Source organism: Ranitomeya variabilis, chromosome 3 (genome assembly GCF_051348905.1).
Source record: "Ranitomeya variabilis isolate aRanVar5 chromosome 3, aRanVar5.hap1, whole genome shotgun sequence".
In the NCBI taxonomy this organism is placed as follows: domain Eukaryota; kingdom Metazoa; phylum Chordata; class Amphibia; order Anura; family Dendrobatidae; genus Ranitomeya; species Ranitomeya variabilis.
Genome location: NC_135234.1, coordinates 485,381,571 through 485,406,570, shown reverse-complemented (window position 1 = coordinate 485,406,570; position 25,000 = coordinate 485,381,571). Strand labels below are relative to the sequence as shown.

At 42.2% G+C, this 25,000-nt stretch overlaps 1 protein-coding gene across 19 annotated transcripts in view; it reads right to left on the bottom strand.

The window, feature by feature from the left end:
- ABI3BP (ABI family member 3 binding protein) overlaps positions 1–24,387 on the bottom strand; it is a 674,363-nt gene extending 649,976 nt beyond the window's left edge. For 9 of the 19 annotated variants that reach the window (XM_077296740.1, XM_077296741.1, XM_077296745.1 and 6 more), the window contains exon 1: positions 24,220–24,387. In XM_077296740.1, coding sequence (XP_077152855.1) covers positions 24,220–24,298 — 79 coding nt within the window. In that variant the 5' untranslated portion in view covers positions 24,299–24,387. The remainder of the gene's footprint in view (positions 1–24,219) is intronic. The other 10 variants (XM_077296748.1, XM_077296751.1, XM_077296756.1 and 7 more) reach the window with 2 other exon arrangements.
- Positions 24,388–25,000: the final 613 nt, after the last annotated feature.

Genomic DNA, 25,000 nt, shown 5'->3' with positions numbered 1-25,000 from the left:
TTTTTCCTCGGGACATGTGGAGCCTTCTGACTGTCCTGGGGTAGATTCTGTGGTGGATAGGTTGCAGAAGATCTGGAATCATGTGGTGGACAACTTAAAGTTGTCACAGGAGAAGGCTCAGCGTTTTGCCAACCGCCGCCGCGGTGTGGGTCCCCGACTTCGTGTTGGGGATTTGGTATGGCTGTCTTCTCGATTTGTTCCGATGAAGGTCTCCTCTCCTAAATTTAAGCCTCGCTTCATCGGTCCTTACAAGATATTGGAAATCCTTAATCCTGTGTCCTTTCGCTTGGATCTTCCGGTGTCGTTTGCCATTCACAACGTGTTCCATAGGTCTTTGTTGCGGCGGTACGTTGTACCTGTGGTTCCTTCTGTTGAGCCTCCTGCTCCGGTGTTGGTTGAGGGCGAGTTGGAGTACGTGGTGGAGAAGATCTTGGATTCTCGTCTCTCCAGACGGAGGCTTCAGTATCTGGTCAAGTGGAAGGGCTATGTCAGGAGGATAATTCCTGGGTGGTTGCCTCTGATGTGCATGCGGCCGATTTAGTTCGTGCCTTTCACGCTGCTCATCCTGATCGCCCTGGTGGTTTTGGTGAGGGTTCGGTGACCCCTCCTTAAGGGGGGGTACTGTTGTGAATTAGACTTTTTGGCTCCCTCTTGTGGTTACTAGTGATATGACTCTGGGATTGTCTTTCCTCAGTTTGGCACCCACCTGGGTCGTTAGTCCAGGGGAGTTGCTATATAAGCTTCCTGGATCCTTAGTCCAGTGCCTGGCATCGTTGTAATCAGATCCTTTCTGTTTGCTCCTGTCTGCTGGTCCGGGTTCGTGCTAAATTAAGCTAAGTCCTGCTTCTTTGTTTTTTGGTTATTTGCTTGCTGTCATTTTTGTCCAGCTTGTACTAAATGTGATTCCTGACCTTGCTGGAAGCTCTAGGGGGCTGGTGTTCTCACCCCGGGCCGTTAGACGGTTCAGGGGTTCTTGAATATCCAGCGTATTTTGATAGGGTTTTTGCTGACCATATAAGTCCTCTTACTATATTCTGCTATTAGCTAGTGGGCCTCTCTTTGCTAAATACCTAGCTCATTCTTACGTTTGTCTTTTCCTCTTACCTCACCGTTATTATTTGTTGGGGGCTTGTATCCAACTTTTGGGGTCTTTTCTCTGGAGGCAAGAAAGGTCTTTCTTTTCCCTTCTAGGGTTAGTTAGTTCTCCGGCTGGCGCGAGACGTCTAGAACCAACGTAGGCACGTTCCCCGGCTGCTGCTATTTGTGGTGCTAGGATTAGATATATGGTCAGCTCAGTTACCACTGCCCTATGAGCTGTTTTTTTTGTGTTTGCAGACTTAGTAATTATTTCTGAGACCCTCAGCCATTGGGGTCATAACAGGTTACTAGAAGAAGCTTAGAAAACCTCCAACAGATTTTTTGCCATACTGGAGAAACAGATGATGCATCGATGGTAAAAAGACACGCATGAACGCGTGGTCAAAAATGGATGAAAATTTGTCCATTTTTTGTTGATGATAAAAAATCCAGGCGAGTGAATTGGCCCTTAGTGATTGGCATCCAATTCATTTGGCAGGTGTCACTCACCCACTACTGTTTTACTTAGTGGGATGTAAGATTAGGGGGTTCTAATTATACCATAGCGGCTTTGAAAATGATATTATATGTTAAGCTCTTTTATGTCCTATTAATGAAGGGGTTAATAAAAGAAAGGAACGTTTACTTCTCTTCTGGTAAGGGATATGTGTAACTGGCAAGTTTATACGTGCAACTATAAACAAAGAGAGAAAGAGGGCAGCATTTATGCCTCAGTGACATTTTGGAAATGATTCAGGGATCTGCACTTTCTATAATTGGAACAGATACATCACTCTTGTCATCTCAGCATAACACATAAGATCACAGAGAGCTATGCTGAGAGATGCGTTTACAGTAATAATATGGTGATTTTTTTAACATGTGGTTACAGTAATTGTAATTTTATATGTTTATTTGCAGTTTCATATATTTCCATTTGTTTAGCATAGTTTATTTGTAATGGTGCCTTGTACATATTTTCCCGACAGTTATTGTCTGGTTTATTCTACAAATCTCCTGTCACTCAATGTGACTGCAGACTTGTGAATTCTCCCATTGCACGCACTGTGTGCTGTGAGAATTCTCCCCTGCCGGCATTGGAAGAGGCAGAAGCGTGATGGCAATTATGCAATTTGCATCCATGACGTCACATGCCAACTAGACTGTATCCTGCCTTGCTCACTGCAAGTGTATTAAGCGAGGCTGGATACAGTCTAGTCGGAATGTGACCGGGAGTGTGCAAATTGCATACATGTTGACACATGACAGCTCAATACTGGCACCGGAGAATCCTCACAGTGTGCACTGCGCACTATGTGAGCATTCACAAGTCTGCAGTCACATAGAGTGACCCCTTTAAGTGACAACCCCAGGTTCTAACATATGCCCTTATTTAGGCAAAACATTTAAAATTGATGTGGGTCAAAAAGAAAAAAAGAAAGCGGCAACCAGCCGTAGATTTATTTCACTTGTAGTAGCCACTGCAGAGGAGGTGATCTTTGCAAGGATCTGTACAGGTGCCACCATTCGCTAAGGTCCCTATTCCATAATAGGACTAATAAAAGAGATTGTCTTCATGAAATAAGCATTTTAACAAGTTCGGCTCAGGTCTGGGTAGACTAGTGATTGTATAATACAATTTATTGCACTGATTTGTGAAAAAGCTAGCAAATAAGCAACTAACATCTGGAAGCAGATCTGTAAACCAGATCCTTCTGCTCCCCCCTCTCGAATACACATTTAGAGCTCATGGCAGTGTATCAGTAATGTTCCTTCATATGACTCTACAGTGTTAAAGAAATTATTTCTTTTAAATACAGTTATTTTCATTACATGAAAAATAAGATGTTATGTTGATTGGCTTGCCCATAAAAACACTTTCCAAATGAATTTCACTGTTTACTTTGTAAACGCCTTCTCGAAGGATTATGACTCAGAGAGGAAAAGAGGATTTGTGGTGCATCAAATTTGTTAACTCCCTTGATTATAGGTCTAACACATCTCACAAATTAGTGAATATAATTGGAAATCCTGAAAAAGGTTTTGTCCATCATAAACTTAGCCCAGTCACCAGTATAACCAGCCCAGTCATTGCCTGCAGCTATGACATGCACGATTGATGTGACATCACCACTGCAGACCGTCAACCACAGCAGGAGGAAGTGGCCGAGAGGCAGCGCTGGAGCCGGGGAGGGTGAGTAGCAGCTCTGTTTATTATTTTATACGTCTACAAGCCTCTGATTATATTGGACAACCCATTTAAAACTGTGATAGAATATAAAGCAGCAAACATGCTTTCATAAATAATAAGAAAAAAAGGAGAAAAAAAGGAAATCAAGAATTACAGTTCCATTGAAACATACCATTTTGAGTAAAGGACAAATTAAAATGATGCCCAGAATGGATTTGTTGCATAACTGAAGAAAATGGCAGCAGAGGGACCTCGTTGATTACTATGGGATCAGGGTGGTTTTATCATATGTCAATTTTTTGGAATGAAGAAAAAAAGGTCTGCATGATATAATTTTCTTACCATTTTAAAAATGGACATATGGCAGGATGCAGACACATCCCATTAGACTCAATTTTTATTCTGTTACTCATTTTTTTGGAGGAGGAGGGGGACAGAATGTTAAAAATCAGCAATATTGGCATTCTTTTTCAATGATTTTTATATGTTTTGGTTTTATTTAATACCGTTTACCATAAAAGACAAACATTTTTATGTATATACAAACGTGGAAGTACTACTTATGCTTAGATTTTTCTTTCATGCTTGCCTTTTTATCATAAAAAAACATGTTTTGATGTAAAAAAAAGGTGACATTCAAGTTTGCATACTTATTTTTTTTATACTTTTTAAAACTTGAAGACATATTATTTTCACCACATAGGCCTGATTTACAGGATGAATCCTCCTAAAAACGTGATTCAGATGAGTTCCTAGACAAGGTGTTATATAATGCACTGCACTACTAATGTAGTGCAGTGCATTATATCTACCTGTCAGAATTCTACTGAAAGGTAACCTATAAGATGCTGCCTATGGACGTGTCCAATAGGCTTCTGTAACTGGCAACACAATGAATGTTTGCTAGTGTTTCAAGCTGTGGGTCCATCACTGAAATATACTATTAACCCTGGTTTGGCTAGCTCTGGAGACAAGACTTTCATGACTATGGAGATAATTGTGTCCTAGAGACAACCAGGGATGGGTGACACTGAAGTAAAAACCTGGCTGGACCTATGTCCGAATCTTGTCAGGGCTACACTACATGCTAGGTCTGTGAATATTGGAGAGGATGTAGTACAGGTCTGTTTTTTTGAGAGTCTGAAGTGTGCCATAGAAGCTGAGTTATGAGGTGTGTTAGGCTAGGGTCACATTGCGTTATGTGACCGCGTTTAACGGACTACGTTACACCGCGGCATAACGCGGTGTTAACGTAGTCCATTAACGCCGCCATAGCCTGTAATAGTGAGCGCGTCGCTAGCGCCCGCCCACATTGGGCGGGCGCTAGCGATGTCGCGTCATTTGAGTGACGGACCTCGGACGCTGCTTGCAGCGTCCGCGGCGCGCCCGAGGTCCGTTCCTCGCTAGTGCAGATCGGGGATCTGCGCTAGCGGGGACGCCGAACGCGGACCCTAGGGAAGCATTGCGTTAGCGCAACCCGCTAGCGCTATGCGCTTAACGGATTGCCCTAACGCAATGTGACCCTAGCCTTAGACTGAAAAGATAAAAAAGTACAGTAAAGCATGGTTGAGCTCTTGAAGTGAATATCTAGAGATGTAGGAGTAAAACTCCCAGTGGATTGAGGCATGGCCCTTGACATTAGCCTAGAGCAAAAAGAAGTGTGGCCTTTGAGCGCACAGTCTGGATACGGTGGAGTTAGGACTGTTAAAAGAAGGATCTGTCAAATGAATGTTGTCCTTCTGGATAAAATTAGGACATGAATTATAGGCTATACCTTTGTTCAGTGCTCACCTTATGTGAACTGAAGCTGCCAAAATTATGTACCTTGGATTATTGTTGAAATCAAACAAATTGTGTCAGAACGGATTATTGTGCCATCGTACATCCAGTTGTGCTTAACCCCTTCATGACCTTGGATTTTTCGTTTTTCCGTGTTCGTTTTTCACTCCCCTCCTTCCCAGAGCCATAACTTTTTTATTTTTCCGTCAATTTGGCCATGTGAGGGCTTATTTTTTGTGGGACGAGTTGTACTTTTGAACGACATCATTGGTTTTACCATGTCGTGTACTAGAAAATGGGAAAAAAATTCCAAGTGCGGTGAAATTGCAAAAAAAGTGCAATCCCATGCTTATTTTTTGCTTGGCTTTTTTGCTAGGTTCACTAAATGCTAAAACTGACCTGCCATTATGATTCTCCAGGTCACTACAAGTTCATAGACACCTAACAAGACTAGGTTATTTTTTACCTAAGTAGTGAAAAAAAATTCCAAACTTTGCAAAAAAAAATTAAAAATTGTGCCATTTTCCGATACTCGTAGCATCTCCATTTTTCATGATCTGGGGTCGATTGAGGGCTTATTTTTTGCGTGCCGAGCTGGCATTTTTAATGATACCATTTCGGTGCAGATACATTCTTTTGATCGCCTGTTATTGCATTTTATTGTAATGTCGCGGCGACCAAAAACCGTAATTCTGGCGTTTCGATTTTTTCTCGTTACGCCGTTTAGCGATCAGGTTAATGCTTTTTTTATTGATAGATCGGGCGATTCTGAATGTGGTGATACCAAATATGTGTAGGTTTGATTTTTTTTTAATTGATTTATTTTGATTGGGGCGAAAGGGGGGTGATTTAAACTTTAATATTTTTTTTATTTTTTTCACATTTTTTGTAACTTTTTTTTTAAACTTTTGCCATGCTTCAATAGCCTCCATGGGAGGCTAGAAGCAGGCACAGCACGATCGCCTCTGCTACATAGCAGCGATCTGCTGTTCGCTGCTATGTAGCAGAAAATCAGGTGTGCTGTGAGCGCCGACCACAGGGTCCTCTATGGTTACAATGGAGAAGCATCGCTGACCCCCGATCATGTGACGGGGGTCGGCGATGCGCTCATTTCCGGCCACCCGGCCGGATGCGGTAGTTAAATGCCGCTGTCAGCATTTGACAGCGGCATTTAACTAGTTAATAGCGGCGGGTGAATCGCGATTTCACCCGCCGCTATTGCGGGCACATGTCAGCTATTCAAAACAACTGACATGTCCCGGCTTTGATGCGGGCTCACCGCGGAGCCCTGCATCAAAGAGGGGGATCTGACCTCGGACGTACTATCCCTTCCGAGGTCAGTAAGGGGTTAATAAAAGTTTGACAGTTTCAATTATGTTGGTACAAGGTATGTTGGTTTTCATGAGGTAAAAAAATGCTATTTATTACCTAAATAAACTCCTGCATTAAAACAGGCAGAAAAAAAATATTTCTATTCTGCTAACATGGTCTGAAATAAGTTTTTGTTTTCAGGAGCTATTGGCTGTTTGACACTATAATGCTGGTAACAGTACCTTTGGCTTTTTACAGCATAAATTTTGCAACTGTATGGCAGTACCATGGCCACCATATGGCACTTGTATGGCCAACCTATGCATCTACTGGAGCACAGTAAGGCCCTAATTTAGCTACTGTATAGGACTCTGGGGGTATAGTATGGCACTTACGCTATTACTGAGATTTTGGCATAGTATGACACCACTGTATGACACTTTTAGTTTGACAACTGAATGATATTTGTTGGCCAATTCTGAATAGTCAGGGAAAAATTTAGGTAGGATAAAATATGACAAATCATACAGATGTAGATAGTTTTACAATATTTTATGGTGTATAATACAGGGAGATTGGTTGGTAAGAGTACCCGAGTATTCTGTAATAATTCTCAATAGAGTGAAGCAATTGGAACAAAACAAAGGGCAATGAACTCCTCAGTTTATGGAGCTTTGAACAAGCTAGGGCATCAGAGCAATGAGGTAGGCACCGGAGAGCGTCACAAAACACCCATATATATGGGCCACTGAAAATCCCTTCAAAACAATCCGAAAAACCACTCTATGACAAGTCAGTGTATGGTACGCAATTGCCAAAACAAGATAAAAACACATTTAAAAATTGACTGCTCTGCTATAAAGTGGTCTTATGCTACGGTATTCATTGAAGGTTCTTTGTTACCCACTACGAGTTGCAATGCAGTACTGGAATCTTTATCAAGTGTAAAAAAAACAACAGGTAACACACACTGGTACTGGGAGATATTTATAGTCCAAAATGAGCTCCAAGAAGCCTAAGGTATTGTAAGGAGGAAGACTGGGCTGCGGGTACCTGAGCAATGCTGGGTTTGGAACTGCGAGGCTGCATCCATTGTTGCCGGGAGAAAGAATGGGGAGCCGGACAGGACCCATAACCTGGTGAGAGGGGGTGTGACAAGACAAGGAAAAGAGCATGATCTCGGGAAAGGAGCAGAGTTTCCCGCCGGCAGGGAGAAGAAGCAGGTGTGCGCCGTGCTTTGCGACGAGAGAGAAGGTGCAGAGCTGAGACGCGGCAGAGGTTACATGAGGGTCCCATGGAAGCAGTGAGCACGCAGAGCTTCGGGCGCCCGGACAGACAATGTGCGGTGCTTGCATTGAGAAGCGAGTGCCAGGTGCAGGATCGTGAGGTGTATTCCCCATTGCTGATAGGCGTGCGGCGGAGCACAACCCAGATACAGACTTCTACAGCACTTCCCACCCCAGCTTTACAGATTAATGGACTAGGGGCTCAAAATGCAATACCGGTGACCGCCCGTTGCCGCCAGAAGCTAGATTGAGTGTTGGCAGGTTACGCCTGAAGACACAGTGCCGGCTGCTGCCGGTATTTCTACTCTCATCAGACTGTATGCGACTGAAGAGCAGAGAAGTCATGATAAGTGAAGTTTAATCATAGGACTGTTGTGTTGTTCCACAATTCTACTGTTCATTAACCATTTACCTCCTTGCGAGGAGTTCAGTATTGTTATAAATTAAACTGCATTGTTGTTAACCCTTGCTTTGCATTCCCTGTGTCACTGCATCCTTGCACCTGCTTACAGTAACACCCAATGAGGGGTTGGGATTCAGATTAAAAAAAGAGGGCGGGAAGAAATAAAATGTGCAGAGTGAAAGAAATAATGTAAAAAATTGATAGAACACTTAAGAAAAATTGAGAAAAACTGTGTCTAACTAAAGAAATTAAGAGTTAGAAGTATCAGTAATGAAAAATTATTCAAGCAATTAACCCATTCACAACCTTGGGATTTTGCGTTATCATTTTTTGATCCCTTTCTTCCTAGAGCCATACATTTTTTATTTTTCCACCAATATGGACATGTGAGAGCTTGTTTTTTTGCAGGATTAGTTGTACTTTTGAACGACACATTGATTTTACCACACAGTGTATTTGAAAATGGGAAAAGAATTCCAAGTGCATTGAAATTGCAAAAAAAGGGCTTTTTTTACTACGTTCACTAAATTCCAAAACTGACCTGCCATTATGATTCTCCTGGTCATTACTAGTTCGAAGATACCAAAAATGTATAGATTATTTTTTATTTAAAAGGTGAAGCAAAATTGCAAAGTTTGTAAAAAAAGAATGGCGCCATTTTCCGAGACCCGTAGCGTCTCCATTTTTCAGGATATGGGACTGGGTGAGGGCTTATTTTTGCACTCCAAGCTGATATTTTTATTGATATAATTTTGGGGTAACAATGTGTTGATCACCTGCTATTGCATTTTATTGCAATGTTGAGGCAACCAAAAGACTAATTCTGGCGTTTTAATTTTTTTCTCGTTACACCGTTTATCAATCGAACTAATTATTTTATGTTATGATAGATCGGGTGATTCTGAAAATGGTGATACCAGACTTTTATTTTTGGGGGGTTTTTTTTATGGTGCACAATGGGGGTGGTTTGAACTTTTATATATTTTATATATTTAAAAACTTTATATTTTTTTTACACTTTTTGCTTGCTTCAATAGTCCCTCAGGAGACTTGAAGCTGCAATCTTCTGAAAAGATGCAGGCTCAACCCCAGAACCCGCTACAAATGGTGATACACAAACTATTACGTTACTATACATCATAGGTCGTGAACGAATCATGATTAGAACTTGGCAGAAAAATAACATATAAAAGAGAAGGGGAGCACTAATACATAGAGCCAAGTTAGTAATTGATAATGGAGCGTGGAGAAAAATAAAAGACAAGAATTGGTGAAGGAAGCAACACAGTGGAAACAAAAGGACCTGAACTGGACAAAAAAAGAGTCAGTTGGTTAGGAGTGAATGTAAACAGAAGCTTGGGATGCAACACTGCAGTAGATGAGGACACAGTGGTAACTTAGCCAAAGATTATTTATTAGTCTAACAAAGCAATTTGAATGATTCAGATACAAAATTAAGCAAGGTTAGCAGATTATTAGAGTGCATAAGATATTTTAAAATTTAAACGCAAGTCACTTCTTTAGATAGAAGCAGCAGTAGCACTTCTAACAATTAAACCCGATCATATAAGGCTTTAAACACTTGCAATAGATACTAGCATCTCTATTCTATTACTCTATCTTATGGTGCATCACAGTCAGCCTTGGACCCGTCACCGTCGTTACCCTGTCACTCTGGTGGTAATGACATACGGTGTCCAGGCACTAATGTGAGTCTACTCTGCAAACACCTTTAGGTGACAAGTCATTTCTTGGTGAGTTGTTTCTAGGATACCTCTGTCCCCTGAAGCGCAGATCCAGTCTTCTGTGCACCATACTTCTGCCCCTCAAGTTGAGGGGGGTCTCACAAATGTCCCGCTAACACAGTATGCTCGCTTCTCATAGCTCTGTTCCCGCTCACTCGGTTCTGGCTGCATTCACCTAACTCTGATCTAAGTCTATCGGTTCTTCACTCATATCTGGTCACTTGATCATTTACTTAGGTCTGGTCACTCAGTTCTTCACTCGGTTCTGATTCTGGTCTGGTAACTCTGTTCTCCACTCGGATCTGGTCATTGATTCTTCACTTGTATCTGATTACTCGTAATGGCGGCTACATGCCAACCTTCCTGCACCACACGTCCATCCTGCTGCAGGTTTAGGTGCCAACTCCACCCCTTCTCTGCCCTCTTGGCCTTTTTAGAATTACAGCTATCACCTGACCTGGTGTCTCCTCCAATCTCTTCCCCTCAGGAACCATACACTTCATTGTAAAGTTCCTCCTCTTTTCTCTTGTCCTACAATCTTTGGCCAGTAGATGGCAGCGCTCACTTGCAGATACTCTGTTTATGCATTAACTGTGTAGACCTTTCATTAGTCCATCTCTTTTCAAGCACACAGAGCTACAGGTGGCAAAACTTGAGTGAAATGCTAGAAGTGTAAATAGGAGTGTGATTTCAAAGAAGAAGTTCAAACTCACATACCGACATTTCCAGGTTGGATGCAAGATTACAGTTGAAGGCTACAATAAGAAAAAATGACATCCGTGTTCAGTTCGACATTTGCAGACACAGAGAATGGAGAGATGGAGAAATTAACTTCTTTGTCTTCTCCACATCTATGCTGCATTTTTTGATGTGAGAGAATTGGATCAAACTCAGAAAACACTTGGATCAAAGAGTGACAGAGTTTGAGCCAAGTGTCATTAGCATAATCGACCCGATTCTCTTGCATGAGAGAATTGACGGCCATGTGGCCTTACAGAAGTTGTGTCTTCACACAACCAACCAATGTGAGCAAAACTATTGTTTTTCCTATCTCCTATACTAGAGTTTTACCCTATTGTGCATTTCTCCCTTCACAGTGTTTCTTCACCTTTACCCATATGGTGAAAACATGGAGACAAACAAAAAGCCAGCTCACCAGGCAGCCATAGCAGGTGCATGGAACTCCACGCTGATCCACGTGGTTGTATATGGGAAAGAAAAAGAAGACTTGGTTCCAGCTCCAGTTGCTTGAAATAAAACTTGAATCTCGAAAACTCGATCTTTACAGATCTTTATCTGTAAAGATCAAAACGCGTTGCTCGTTTCCCGGTGTGCTATGGAGAGCTTTACAGCCTGTGCTTTTACAATGGATAAATAAAGAATCAAGTTTTATTTCAAGCAACTGGAGCTGGAACCAAGTCTTCTTTTTTTTACCCATATGGTGCACAATGTCTTGGAAGTGCATCATAAGCCCCATCTTCTTTAACACCACTATGAACAAACACGTGTACCTGAAAAACATTGATGCCCATAGTTCGTGAATCAACCAGCTGATTTTGAGTTAACGGGAGGTTACTTCTTGCAGGATAGAGCAATACATCAAACAATGAAAAGGAGGATGGGAGAAAATCAGTGCTTCTATGGACATAGGTACGTTTCCAAAGGGGCTTTGACCACAATAGTCGCCAGGTCTGAAACCACCAGACCTCATTCTCAAGTCTATTGGCCTAAGGTTCACCCTGTGGAAGGTTAGAAGGAAAACATCCAACATGAAATGTCTACTATTCCCCCTGATATGCTTGCCGACACATTCAGGAACATGGAGCGCCACGTCAAAATGTGTCTGGCATAAAATGGAGTTCACTTCTAGCATTGCATGCAATGTAATGAATTACACATACATCAAGGTATGTAGCATGCATTTTTTTGTTCAGATTGCTTTATTCTAAAGGGAGTTACAATAGAATATTTGGGGCCCCTTTCAGGTGAATCCCTGTGCATTCAGTAGTCTCAGTTGAATAGGCGTGGGTCTAATTTTTATTTTTTTATGTAATAGTGAGATATTAGTGCCTGCTGACTTTTTACTGCTGCTTTTCCAATCCAAAGTGTCACTTTAAGATTTTTTCACATAATTATCATTTAATAGAATATTAATACTCAGAATTTATATGTATAAAAAAAGTTAAACTTGACTTATTAACTATGAGCTAGACTATATGGTAAAGCTGTAACTTTTGACAAGGTGCTGCTACCACCTGTAGTGTAATGTTTATGTATTGCAGCCACCACTGTGCTAACTCAAATTAACAAATTAGCGAAAAATCTCTGCACCAAATAACATACCAAGGCTACAAAAGCAGTTAAAAGGCTCTAAACACTGCCAAGTTTTTACAGTTAACATGGTTACAGAGAAATTCCAAGTAACAAGAAGATGAAATAAAAAACATCTGCAAAGTTTGGGCATATGCAATGTTGTATGTTCCAGAATCAGCTAGGATCGTACTGTACGTTATATATTTGGAAAGCGTTTAGGCTGTAGTTGTAGCACTTATAGCACTAATGTAACTCAGAAGCTGCCAAAATGTCGACTGTGCAAACATTTAGATGTAGTTATTGACTAAGAGTCGCACCACATTCCTTTCCCTGTGATTTCTGAAACTGCAGATTATTACAAATTGGATTTTCCCCTGGGTCATGAAAGTTACAGCTATTAAAGCATCCATTTAAAGGAAAACGCTTATGAAAATTTAAAAAAAAAAAAAAATTATCCTATAGCATTTTTATGGTTCTACTGTGTAACTACACACTTTTAAACTCTATGCGGTATTTGTTGATACATGATGAGTTCTACATTTTAGTAGCTGGTGGCTATTGTTCATCCCTAGAATTGCATTATTGTCGCATCAGGGATTGCGCATATTTTAAAGGTGTTTTCTGCACTCTAGACAAAGAGTGACTGCAGATTACCAAATTGTGGCAGTCTGTAATGCACAACTGTCACAATTTCCCTGCATTCCCAGCATGAGTGGTCAGTCCATGTGACCGCAAGTATGCGAATTGGTCATGATTCAGCAATTCACTGCAGACATTTTGTCTAGAGCCTCTGTCTACACCCTGAAACGAATAGTCAACAGTGATGTCCCTGTCAGGGACTGGGCTTGTCTGTGCTCAACTGAGCATGCGATGGTTGTCAATTCTGCTCAGTAAGATTTTGTTACTGCTATATTCTTTTTAAAGCACAGTGACAGTGCACTCATCAGAGATCAGCCCAACTCTCAAAACTGACATCACTTACCGGGCAGGACTGTTTTCTGCTTTTCCCCCTCGCTGGGTTATCTCCTTACAATGCGCACTAATAGTTCTCTCACTGTGCAATGGGGTCTTATCTGGTGGAGACATTGTATAGGAATTGCATACCTTTTGGAGTTGTTAAACCCAAAGCTGAAGAGTCAAGGTGTGACAGCTACACCCGCAGGTTGGGAAATCCCGCCGTATAGAACAATTGGTGCAGAATAGAAGTAGTAGTAGTAGTAGCCCCCCTCATATAGTATAATGCAGCCCACCACAGAATATAAGGTAGTCCCCTAAGAGAATGCAGCCCCACCACAGCATTTAATGCAGCCCCCCATAGAATATACTGTAGCCCCCTCATATTGTATGATGTAGCCCACCAGAATATAATGTAGTACCCTGAGAATAATGCAGTCCCCCCCACAGAATATAATGTAGCTCCCTCATAAAGTATAATGCAGCCCCTCTCCACCCCCATCATTGTTCTCATCACCACCTCCATCATTGCCTTCTCCCCCTCCACCCCTATCATTCTCCCCCACCACCTCCATCACTGCCCATTCCACCACCTGCATCATTGCCTCCCCCACCATCATTGTCCATTTCATTAACTCCTTCATCACCTCCATCATTGCCCATTTCATCACCTCCATCATTGCCTCCCACCACCACCATTGCCCATCACCTCCATCATTGCCCATCACCTCCATCTTTGCCTCCACACCATCATTGCCTATCACCTCCATTATTGCCCATCACCTCCATCATTGCCTCCCCCACCACCATCATTGCCCATCACCTCCATCATTGCCTCCCCACCATCATTGCCTATCACCTCCATCATTGCCAATTACCTCCATCATTGTCTCCACCCACCACCATCATTGCCCATCACCTCCATCATTGTCTCACCCCCACCACCATCATTGCCCATCACCTCCATCATTGTCTCCCCCCACCAATATCATTGTCCTTCACCACCACACACACACACACCTCACCGCAGCAGCAGCTCATCACACACACACACACACACACGCAGGCACACACACACATATACTCAGGCACACAAACACTCTCTCTCACACACACACACACGCAGGCACACAGCACACACACGCAGGCACACACTTGCAGACAGGCACACACAAACATGCAGGCACACAGCACAGCTCACCTCCCTGCAGCAGCAGCTCATCCCAGCAGCCTCTTCCTTGCTGGAAGCTTTCTGACTGAGACAGCATGCTGGATGATGACGTAATCCAGCTGGGCTGTCTCAGACAGGAAGCAGGACGCTGGGAGGTGAGCTGCTCTGTGTGAGTCTGTGTGCCTGCATGTGTGTGTATGTGTGTGTGTGTGTGTGTGTGTGTGTGCATGACGTGTGGTGGTGGGGCATTACATGCAGGCAGTGTTAGCTCCAGCCTGCGGCTAATGCTGCCCGCTATTAAAGAGAAATGGTATTCACACCTCTCCATGCCCATAGGGGCATGGGGAAGCGAGAATATTCATTTTGCTTTAGCAGCGGGGACAAGATCCTGTCTCCAGCTGCTGCTACTGGCACAGGGCAGGCCCCCTTGACTCAGGGGCCCCATAGCCACTGGCTGGGGGCCCCTGGAGCAGTGGGGGCACTGGGCAGCTGCTGGCCAGTATGCCAGCAGGTGTCAGTGCCTGGGCCCACCGGAGAATCCTCCGGTTCTCCGGTCGGCCAGTCCGAGCCTGGTCATGTGGTTATAGTACATTGTGGTTCCTTGCAGATGTTGTCCCTCATGGGATTGGAACCAAGAACCCCAGCGCTACAAGGCCGCAGTGCTAACCACTCAGCAACCATGCTGCTCAGTTGAAACTAGTCAGCACGTTATCACAAGTGTCAAAATTGCATACATGTGCTCACATGACTGCCCACTCAGAGGCTAGAGGAGCCAGCATTGAGAGGGAAAGCTGAGGCTGAAAATATGAACTTGTGCAGTACTGAAACTACCATGGATTCTGTATTATCAAGTAAAGTTGTAATGTTAAAGCGGAATACGGTGTCTGTTCCTGAGTATGTGATATCGTCCAGAGACGGGACTATGGTATCAGCGGGATCTGTGTACGCAAAGATGAGTTTTCTGCAATAGTCTGACACCACACAATAGATGAGACATTATATTTTCTTTGTGGGGTGCCAGGGTGTGCCGGACAACCCCTTCAAGAAGTGTTATTAATAAGCAGTTGTCTAGTATAATTGTATTGAGGTTACATCATTTATCAGCTTGGTTGAGATCTGACACCTGACACCCCACCCAGCAGATGTATTGCTCCATCACTGCTAGTTGCCTCTTCTAGGCAGCAGAAAAGTTCCTATTCATTGAAATAGTATTGTTCTTCAGTACTTGTGAACGGCAACTAAACAGCGCTCCATAAACTGTTTACATCCAGCCGCTGCCAAAGCTGGAAACTAGTGATGAGAGAACATGCTTGGGTAACATGTTATCCAAGTATCTTGGGCAGGCTCAAATAATATGTTTGTGTCCCAGCGGCTGCATGATACGCCCCTGTTCGATAGCTGCAACACATGCAGGGATTGTCTATCAAACAGGCAATTCCCGCATGTGTTGCGGCTATCGAACAGATGCGAATCATGCAGCTGCGGGGACACAAACATATTATTCAAGCACACCCAAGATACTCGGGCAACACCCGAGCGTGCTATATATGAGCACATTCACTCATATATATGAGCACGTTAACTCATCACTACTGGAAACAGCTGATCATATAAGTATCAGGTGTCAAACCCAACTCGTCTAATATTGATGCCCTATTCTAAGAACAGGTTATTAATATAATTGCAGTGGAGACCTCTTTTATGTAAGAAACCCTGGTGGTCCAGTATAGAGGTTAAAGGGACTCTGTCACCTGAATTTGGCGGGCCCTGTGTTCGGTCCGATGGGCGGTGTTTTATCTTGTTTCATTCACCCCTTCCTTTCCCGCTGGCCGCAATATTTTCTTGAATGTGAGTTGGCTTCCTCCATAGTACACGCGTGTGCAATGCAATCTTGCCTTGCGCATGCGCAGTATGCTTTGCCCAACTGCAGGCAAAGCCGAAAAGCATTAGTGCGCATGCGCCGCCGCACTATGTCCCGGAACACAGCGAAATACTTGTCTTGGCTTGACAGTGTTGTCTTGGCTGTTTCTTCCCTGCACTGACCATAGTGATGAATGTAGGAAGAAGATAAAAGGTCAGAATATACACTCACTGGCCACTTTATTAGGTACACCTGTCCAACTTCTTGTTAACACTTAATTTCTAATCAGCCAATCACATGGCAGCAACTCAGTGCATTTAGGCATGTAGACATGGTCAAGACAATCTCCTGCAGTTCAAACCGAGCATCAGTATGGGGAAGAAAGGTGATTTGAGTGCCTTTGAACGTGGCATGGTTGTTGGTGCCAGAAGGGCTGGTCTGAGTATTTCAGAAACTGCTGATCTACTGGGATTTTCACGCACAACCATCTCTAGGGTTTACAGAGAATGGTCCGAAAAAGAAAAAAAATCCAGTGAGCGGCAGTTCTGTGGGCGGAAATGCCTTGTTGATGCCAGAGGTCAGAGGAGAATGGGCAGACTGGTTCGAGCTGATAGAAAGGCAACAGTGACTCAAATCGCCACCCGTTACAACCAAGGTAGGCCTAAGAGCATCTCTGAACGCACAGTGCGTCGAACTTTGAGGCAGATGGGCTACAGCAGCAGAAGACCACACCAGGTACCACTCCTTTCAGCTAAGAACAGGAAACTGAGGCTACAATTTGTACAAGCTCATCGAAATTGGACAGTAGAAGATTGGAAAAACGTTGCTTGGTCTGATGAGTCTCGATTTCTGCTGCGACATTCGGATGGTAGGGTCAGAATTTGGCGTAAACAACATGAAAGCATGGATCCATCCTGCCTTGTATGGAGCATCTTTGGGATGTGCAGCCGACAAATCTGCGGCAACTGTGTGATGCCATCATGTCAATATGGACCAAAATCTCTGAGGAATGCTTCCAGCACCTTGTTGAATCTATGCCACGAAGAATTGAGGCAGTTCTGAAGGCAAAAGGGGGTCCAACCCGTTACTAGCATGGTGTACCTAATAAAGTGGCCGGTGAGTGTAGGTGATAACTATCCAGCTGCACTACTGCTATGTTGTGTTGGTGATTGGACAGAGACAGCTTTTAGGCCACAGTTTATAGGGAACAGTGATTTAATTTATCTTGTACATCATCCTGCAAGAACTCTTAAAAATTGCAATTAGAAATTATGCATGATTTTAGACTAGGTTTACAGATTTTTTTTTTAAAGCAAATCTGTCACTATGAAAATGTAGTCAAATTTGCAGGCCCCATGTTATAGAGCCGGAGGAGATGAGTATGCTGATATAAAGTTTTGTGAGAAAACCTGTGTTTTAATTATTTATACAAGTGGGTTGCCCTATCAGTGACTGACAGCTACTTTTGTATGCACAGTTATGCAAAGAAAGCTGTCAGTCACTGATAGGACCGCCCAATGGACCCAAAATTCTATAAAGTGCAGAGTTTTATATGATTAAAACACTGGTTATACTGGATCTTCTCTTACAAAACTGTATATCAGTCTGCTAAGTTCCTCCTGCTCTATAACAATGTGCCTGAAGATTGGGCTGCATTCTGATAGTAGCAGGTTCTATGTAAAGGTCCATGTTTCTGTTCCATTAGAGGACAAAAAAATAAAACAGGAACTTGTGCAAAAAACGGCTGTGTCTTACAATGGACATAAATGGCAGCAGGCAGACCTAATTAACTATAATGGGTTTTGTTTAGTTTCAGTTAAGGATAGCTGACATTGTGCTACATAAAAAAATGTGGCATGTTACACTTTTTTTTCCCAGTAACATATAGGAACATGTGACTGAGGCTCTTAACAGTGGTTTAGACAGCGAACGTTAACCTAGCATGACATAATACCTGTTATCTTATCTGTCAAAACATATCTCAGAACAATACTCATTTGGCTACATTTAGCAGGCTCTGTCATGCCTTAATGTTCATAGCAATAATAGTCCCAAATAATTACCCATCAAATTGTGTTCACTACAACCAACAAAAGGACTCGCATCACATTGCAGTTACCCAGCAAACCTGCAGAATACACTTCTAGTCCATAGATCAATCTTCACCACATCCTTTGAAAAATGAGCAATAAATTATTCCACCTTTTTTAATATAATTGTCACAATAAATCAAATTGCAGTCTTTAGAAATCCAAAAATCTTCATGATCCAAAAATATATACAGGTGAACAACAATTTTTGGAGAATACTTGCCATATGTATACAAACAGGGACATAACAAGCATGGTCACAGAGAGTGCGACCACGACTGGGTCCTTGCTGGAGGGGGTACCGCCGACACCAGCACATATTTCAACTGGGTGTGCTTCCTCGAACAAACATTCAACTGAAATGCATAGTGGCGCAGAGACTCAACGTGTCTTTGCATTGTAATACACGCTGCTGGCCAATCAGAAACCAGCAGCTGATGTCAGTGTGCCTATCAAGGCTGGAGCATGGCAGTAACGCAGTCATGCACTGCCCATCGCTTGCACACTGAAGTCAGCTGGCAGCTTCTACGCCAGCTACAGAAGAGGATGCCAAGCCATGGTGTTTAAAACCACATCCAAGTACCTCCCGTGTGCAGCTGACAAGTGCAAATTTGCCTCCAGTATTTGCTGATAATGTGATGCGTTTATCTTTCCTTCAACTTTGACCAAGTTTCCTGTGCCTTTATAGCTCATACAAACCTAAAACATCAGCGAACCACCTCCGTGTTTTACAGTAGAAATGGTGTTCCTTTCATCATTTCATCATATTCCTTGTTGACCTCTTTCCAAATATAGCGTTTATAGTTGTGGCCAAAAAGTTCAATTTTGGTCTCATCACTCCAAATTACTTTGTTCCAGAAGTTTTGAGGCTTGTCTCTGTGCTGTTTTGCATATTGTAGGTGAGATACTTTGTAGCATTTGCGCAGTAATGTTTTTTTTCTGGCGACTCGACCATGCAGCCCATTTTTCTTCAAGTGCATCCTTATTTTGCATCTTGAAACAGCCACACCGCTAGTTTTCAGAGAGTCCTGTATTTCAGTTGATGTTATTTGTGGGTTTTTCTTTGCCTCCCGAACAATTTTCCTGGCAATTGTGGATGACATTTTTGTTAGTCTACCTGACCGTGGATTTGTTTTTACAGAGTCACTGATTTTCCATTTGTTAATCACAGTTTAAATGCTGCTGACTGGCATTATCAATTCCTTGGATATCTTTTTGTATTCCTTTCCTGTTTTATACAATTCAACTACCCTTTTCCGTAGATCCACTGACAATTCTTTTGCTTTCCCCATGACTCACAATCCAGAAACATCAGTGGCTGGATGAAAGATGCAAGAGTCTGTCTGGATCCCAGAAACTTACTCAGCTTTTATGCACACACACTGATTACAAGCAAACAGGTCACAGGTGAGGATGTTACCTTTAGTAGCCAGTCAAACCTATTTGTGTCAACTTTTGTGCATATTATCAGGCCAAAATCACCAGGGTATGTGAACTTTTGATCAGGGTCATTTGGATGTTTTGGGTTGTCATTATGATTTAAAAAGAGAAAACAAAGTAGTTTGACAATAAATGGCTTCACCCAACCACTAACCATGAGTGGAGAAAAAGGTTTGGTGTTATCATTCATATTCTCTGAAAAAGGGCCAAGAAAGCAAACATTCTGCCGGGGTATGTAAACTTTTGAGCACAACTGTATATACCAGGATGGAAAACATATATACCAGGATGGGCTCATGATGGGAGACAAATACCAGGATCAATCTAGGAAGGGGAACATATTTACCAGGATGGGCTCAGGATGGAAGACATGTATACCAGGATGGGGAACCATAAATACAAGGAAACGGGACATATATATCAAGGTGAGAGACATATATACCAGGATAGGGAACATGTATACCAGGATAGGGGACATATATACCAGAAAGGGGAACAAATATACTAGGAAGGGTCCAGGATTGGGGACATATGTACCTGGATGGGGGACTTACAGTATATACCATAATGGGTGATATATATACCAGTAAGGGCCCAGTATGGGATACCTATATAACAGGATGGGCACAGGGATGGATACATATATAACAGAATGGGTCAAGCATGGGGGGCATATTGACCAGGATGACCCAAGATGGTGGACATATATTCCAGGATGGGAAACACATACACTAGGATGGGTCCAGGGTGGGAGACATGTATACCAGGATGGGGAACATACATACCACTATGGTCAACATATATTCCAGGATGGGTCCAAGATGTGGGACAAATATACAAAGATCGGAGACATATATAACATAATGGGGAACATATATACAAGGAAGGGGCCCAGGATTGGAGAAGTATATACCAGGATGAGCCTAGTATGGAGGACACCACCACCACTGTGTACAAACATCCCACTAAAAAGCTATGGGAGCAATTCAACAGGGAGAACATTATCTCTATGCCCACCCAATTGTATCAGCAGGATTTCCCTTTCTGTGAATCATTCAGCAGATTTTTGCGAACCCATCTTAGAGCATGAAAACACATAACACCGAAACCATGGGTATATAAAGATACTATAGGCTCTCAAAATTAGGCGCTCCCAGATAAAATAAATCCTAAGTAAATAAATATAATGGAGTGATGACCCCCAAAGTCAAACAACAATTAGACATCATCCATTATCAAGATGTAAAGATAAAAAATGTCAATCTTTATTACAAATATCAAAAAGATATAAAATATACATAACAATGGATGGACAATATACACAGTTACTGTATATAAGAAAACTAGTAAGTCAGTGGTGAGGACACAAAAACAAGACATCACCAAGGACAATACATTATGGCGAGACAGTATTATATGTACCTCTGTAAGTTTATAGGAGACATCCTGCAGCAAACACCCCTAATTATACTACCCATGCATGTTGACCTAATTTGTTTAGAAAAGAAAATGATCTATAAGATGTCCTAATACTACAGCAATGGATGCAATAGCACACTGGAAAGTCAACTGCAATTGACTTGAAGAATGCACTTTCTTCTGATTGGGCCGGCATTATGTGGAATGAGGCAATTGCCAAGTGCCCCCACTCACCTAGGGGCCCCAGGCATCTACAGCAAAAAATAACTTGATAATAGCTCTGCATTATCAATCTAATTTGTGATGCTGAGACTGATTAAGGACCTTCAGTGACCATGATGTCATTATGGGCCTCGTACTCTGCGCGACTTCAGGACCTTCGGTGACATCACGATCATGTAACTGGTCATATGACCATAACGTCACCACAAGTCCTGCAGTGTGCAGGAGTTTGGAAGAAGTGAAGAAGAGGGGACTGATTATTATTTATTATTGTAGCACCATTTACTTCATGGCGCTTTACATGTGAAAAGGGGTATATATAATAAAAAACAAGTACAATAATCTTAAACCATAAAAGTCACGACTGGTACGGGAGGAGAGAGGACCCTGCCCATGAGGGCTCACAATGTGTGGGTATGTATGTATGTGCATGCAAGTGTGTGTGTATATTTGTGAATGCATGTCTCTGTATATATGTGCATGCATGTGTCTGTATGTATGTGCCTGTGCATGCATGTCTCATCATATGTATGTATATACATGTGTCTGTATGTATATACGCGCATGAATGTGTCTCCATTTATGTGGCTGTGCATGCATGTCTCTGTAAGTTTGTTCATGCATTCTCGGTATGTATGTGCCTGTGCATGGATGTCTCTGTATGTATGTGCTCTGTGTATGCATGTGTCTGTAATTATGTGCTCTGTGTATGCATGTATCTGTTCTTTGTTTACATATATATTTATGTGTTTGTGAGCACGGTGTACATGTGTGTGCTATTTGTATATAGCTATGTGTGTGTGTAACATACAGTACAATGTGTGAACATGTCAGTAATCACCCAATGAACGAGCACAATGCTGCTTACTCATTGGGTGATTGGACTGTTTATAGTGGAACAAAAGTCATTGTTCTCAGCAGCACATTGCTTGGTGTAAACTGCAGATATGCTGCTGAGATCATAATAACATGATACTATATGGGGACAGATTGATCTACCAGTGATCATTCTATGCTCATCATTCTTCCTCAGCCGGTGTAAAGAGGCCAGTAAACAAGTGCAGAACCACTTAAATATTGTCAATTGCACTTGTTTAACGACCTGAACTCATCGCAGTATGTGAGCATTTGGGCCGCACTTTATCTAAAACTGGCCCTGTTCATTTGGCTGGCTCAGCAACACCTTTTTTTTGTAAAACAGTGGGTGGGATCTTACCCTCCAGCTGACATGAGATCAGTTATGCTTGCTATCTGCCCCCTCATCAAGAATTTAAGGCAAGGGTGGGGAATCTTTTTTCTGCCAAGGGCCATTTGGATATTTATACCATCCTTCAGGGGGCGTACAAACTCCACCCACAAAGTGCATCCTGACTCTTGGTATCAGGATGTAATCTTTCATTGCATGCCCTTCAGTGGTCAGTAGTGAACACTGTGTGTGTGTGTTAACAGCAAGAAGAAATTAATGAGCTTGTGGCAATCAAAATACACCTCCCTGCCCAAGAATGTGGACCCTGAGAATCTGCTCGGGGGCCTGATAAAAGGTCATTGAGGGCCGTAAATGGTCCTGGGGCATGAGGTTCCCCACCCCTAATTTAAGGAATTGTCCTTTGAAATGGCACTTTAGTGCAATTAGGGCATTTTATACTTCTTCTAAAATACAGGGGTCTGTCTGGTGTAAAACCCAGGCATGAGTGTATTAGGAACCTGCAAATCTCTACTATGCTTTATGATATGCAACTTTATTACACTGAAATGATAAAAATAGGCAGTTTTTACGAAGTACTATGTAGCTTGGCAGCCTGTATTCTGCCTATGATACTGAAAACAGTCAGTGCTATGCCACCACTGCTTGCTATAAACCGCAGCAAAGCAGGGGAGCAGCTGTTTTTTGTTTTCTTGCTGTATTATTGGATTGCGCCCACTCACAGTGTTTGAGTATCAATATTAATACCTAGGATCACCTTGGTCTCACCATAGGCACATTTATACTTAAAGCGTACCCCCATCATTACATTTTTTATCTCATAAATCAAGAGTACACAAGAAAATAAGCAACTTTGGAGTATATCTTATCAGACAAATCCCCAGTACTGGAAGGTGCTACTGATAATAGTCTATGTAGATAGAAGGGGGAGGGGTGCCATCTCTAGCTCTTTCCTGCTTTCTTGTACAAATTTTGGCAAGAGAAAGAAGTAGATTTTTCTGATAATATATATTATAAAGTTGCTTATTTTCATGTGTACTATTGATTTATGGAATAAAAATTAAAACGATGGTTACACTTTACAAAGGATGAATGTTTCACTTTTCTTTCTATATTTTTAATTTTGTGAAACTTTGTGGAACTCGTAAGCTACTATGGCATAGGTAGTTTAGTGCACAGAAAAGTACTTAACATTGCATGGATACATTTCACACAGATACAGAAGAGCGCCAGTCATGTATCCCTGATTGCACTGACCTGGAATATGATCAAGAATTACAAAACATGTGTCACCAAGCCCTCTCTAGTCCTGCTGTCAGTGAGGACATATCAAAGGCTACTGTAAATGGACCAGCAGGCACATGCAATAACAGTACTGTATACCATTAATATAGATGAAGTGTAACACTCTGATCTATAAATATTGTGACACTCCAGCTGCACTATTGCAATATGCCAAAATCACAGCTAATCACCAGGCAGGAGGGGGGAGTGTCACTGTTTTCCAAACTTTCTTCTACACAGTAGAAAAATAATAGGAAAAAAGCTATATAGAAACATATATAAAGTGGAATTTATGGAGAACACATACAGATATTAGTTTATTTGGCTACAAAGGGTCAATCAGTTGAAGCACCTACTATGGTCATGTCCACCCAGCTGAGTAGAGCATTATGAGGTCTTCTCCTTCCATCTGCAGTATGCAGAATTTCAAGTGAGAACATTACAAAACATGCAGAAATGATTTACTTGCCTTTTGGTAATTTTTGTGCATCTCCAGGGTCAGTAAGAATAATTCCACAGAAAAGAAGGAATGAGATTCTTGAGATCATGTTTGCAGCTCCCAGCACAATGACAGATGCTGGTGTGTAACACTCAGCAAGGTGGCTGCAGTAGAAACTTCTCCACTAACAGAGGCAGAAACTGGGACAGAGCTAAGTTTAGCTGGGCGGAGACATGACGGCATCTTCTAAGTCAGCTTCATCTACATAGATGTAATAATGATCTCTGTGTGGCTGTGTAATCACATTCTTCCTATATACTGCACTGTGCACAGAGACAGAACATTACATTTGTTACACTGTTTGATGGAAAAGTATGTTCCTTGCAGAATTTAGCATAAGTTTTCATAGCGTAACCCTACACTAAAACATGATGGACTTCCTATATACAGTACATTCCCTTACATATTGTATAGTTAGACTAGCACTTTCCTGCGTTGTTGCAGCATCTTACTTCACCCACGAGAAAAGCAGTTTTATGTCAGAAAATCTTACCTCCCTAATACCCACTTGTGAGGTCATGGCAGCCCAGTGGTGGTGATAGCAAAGGTGATGTCACAGCAAGTTACTAATGAGAAGTTTAAGTAAAAAGAAGCCCTTTTGCAAGTTACAGCTTATTAAAATTTCCAGCTATTCTTGAGATATTAAAGGAAATCTGATCGTAGAGTCAGCTCTCTTAACCCATCTATATGGGTATGCAGGTCATAGACGTACATGGGCATGGGCATGTTCCAGAGAAGTTCATGTTTTTCT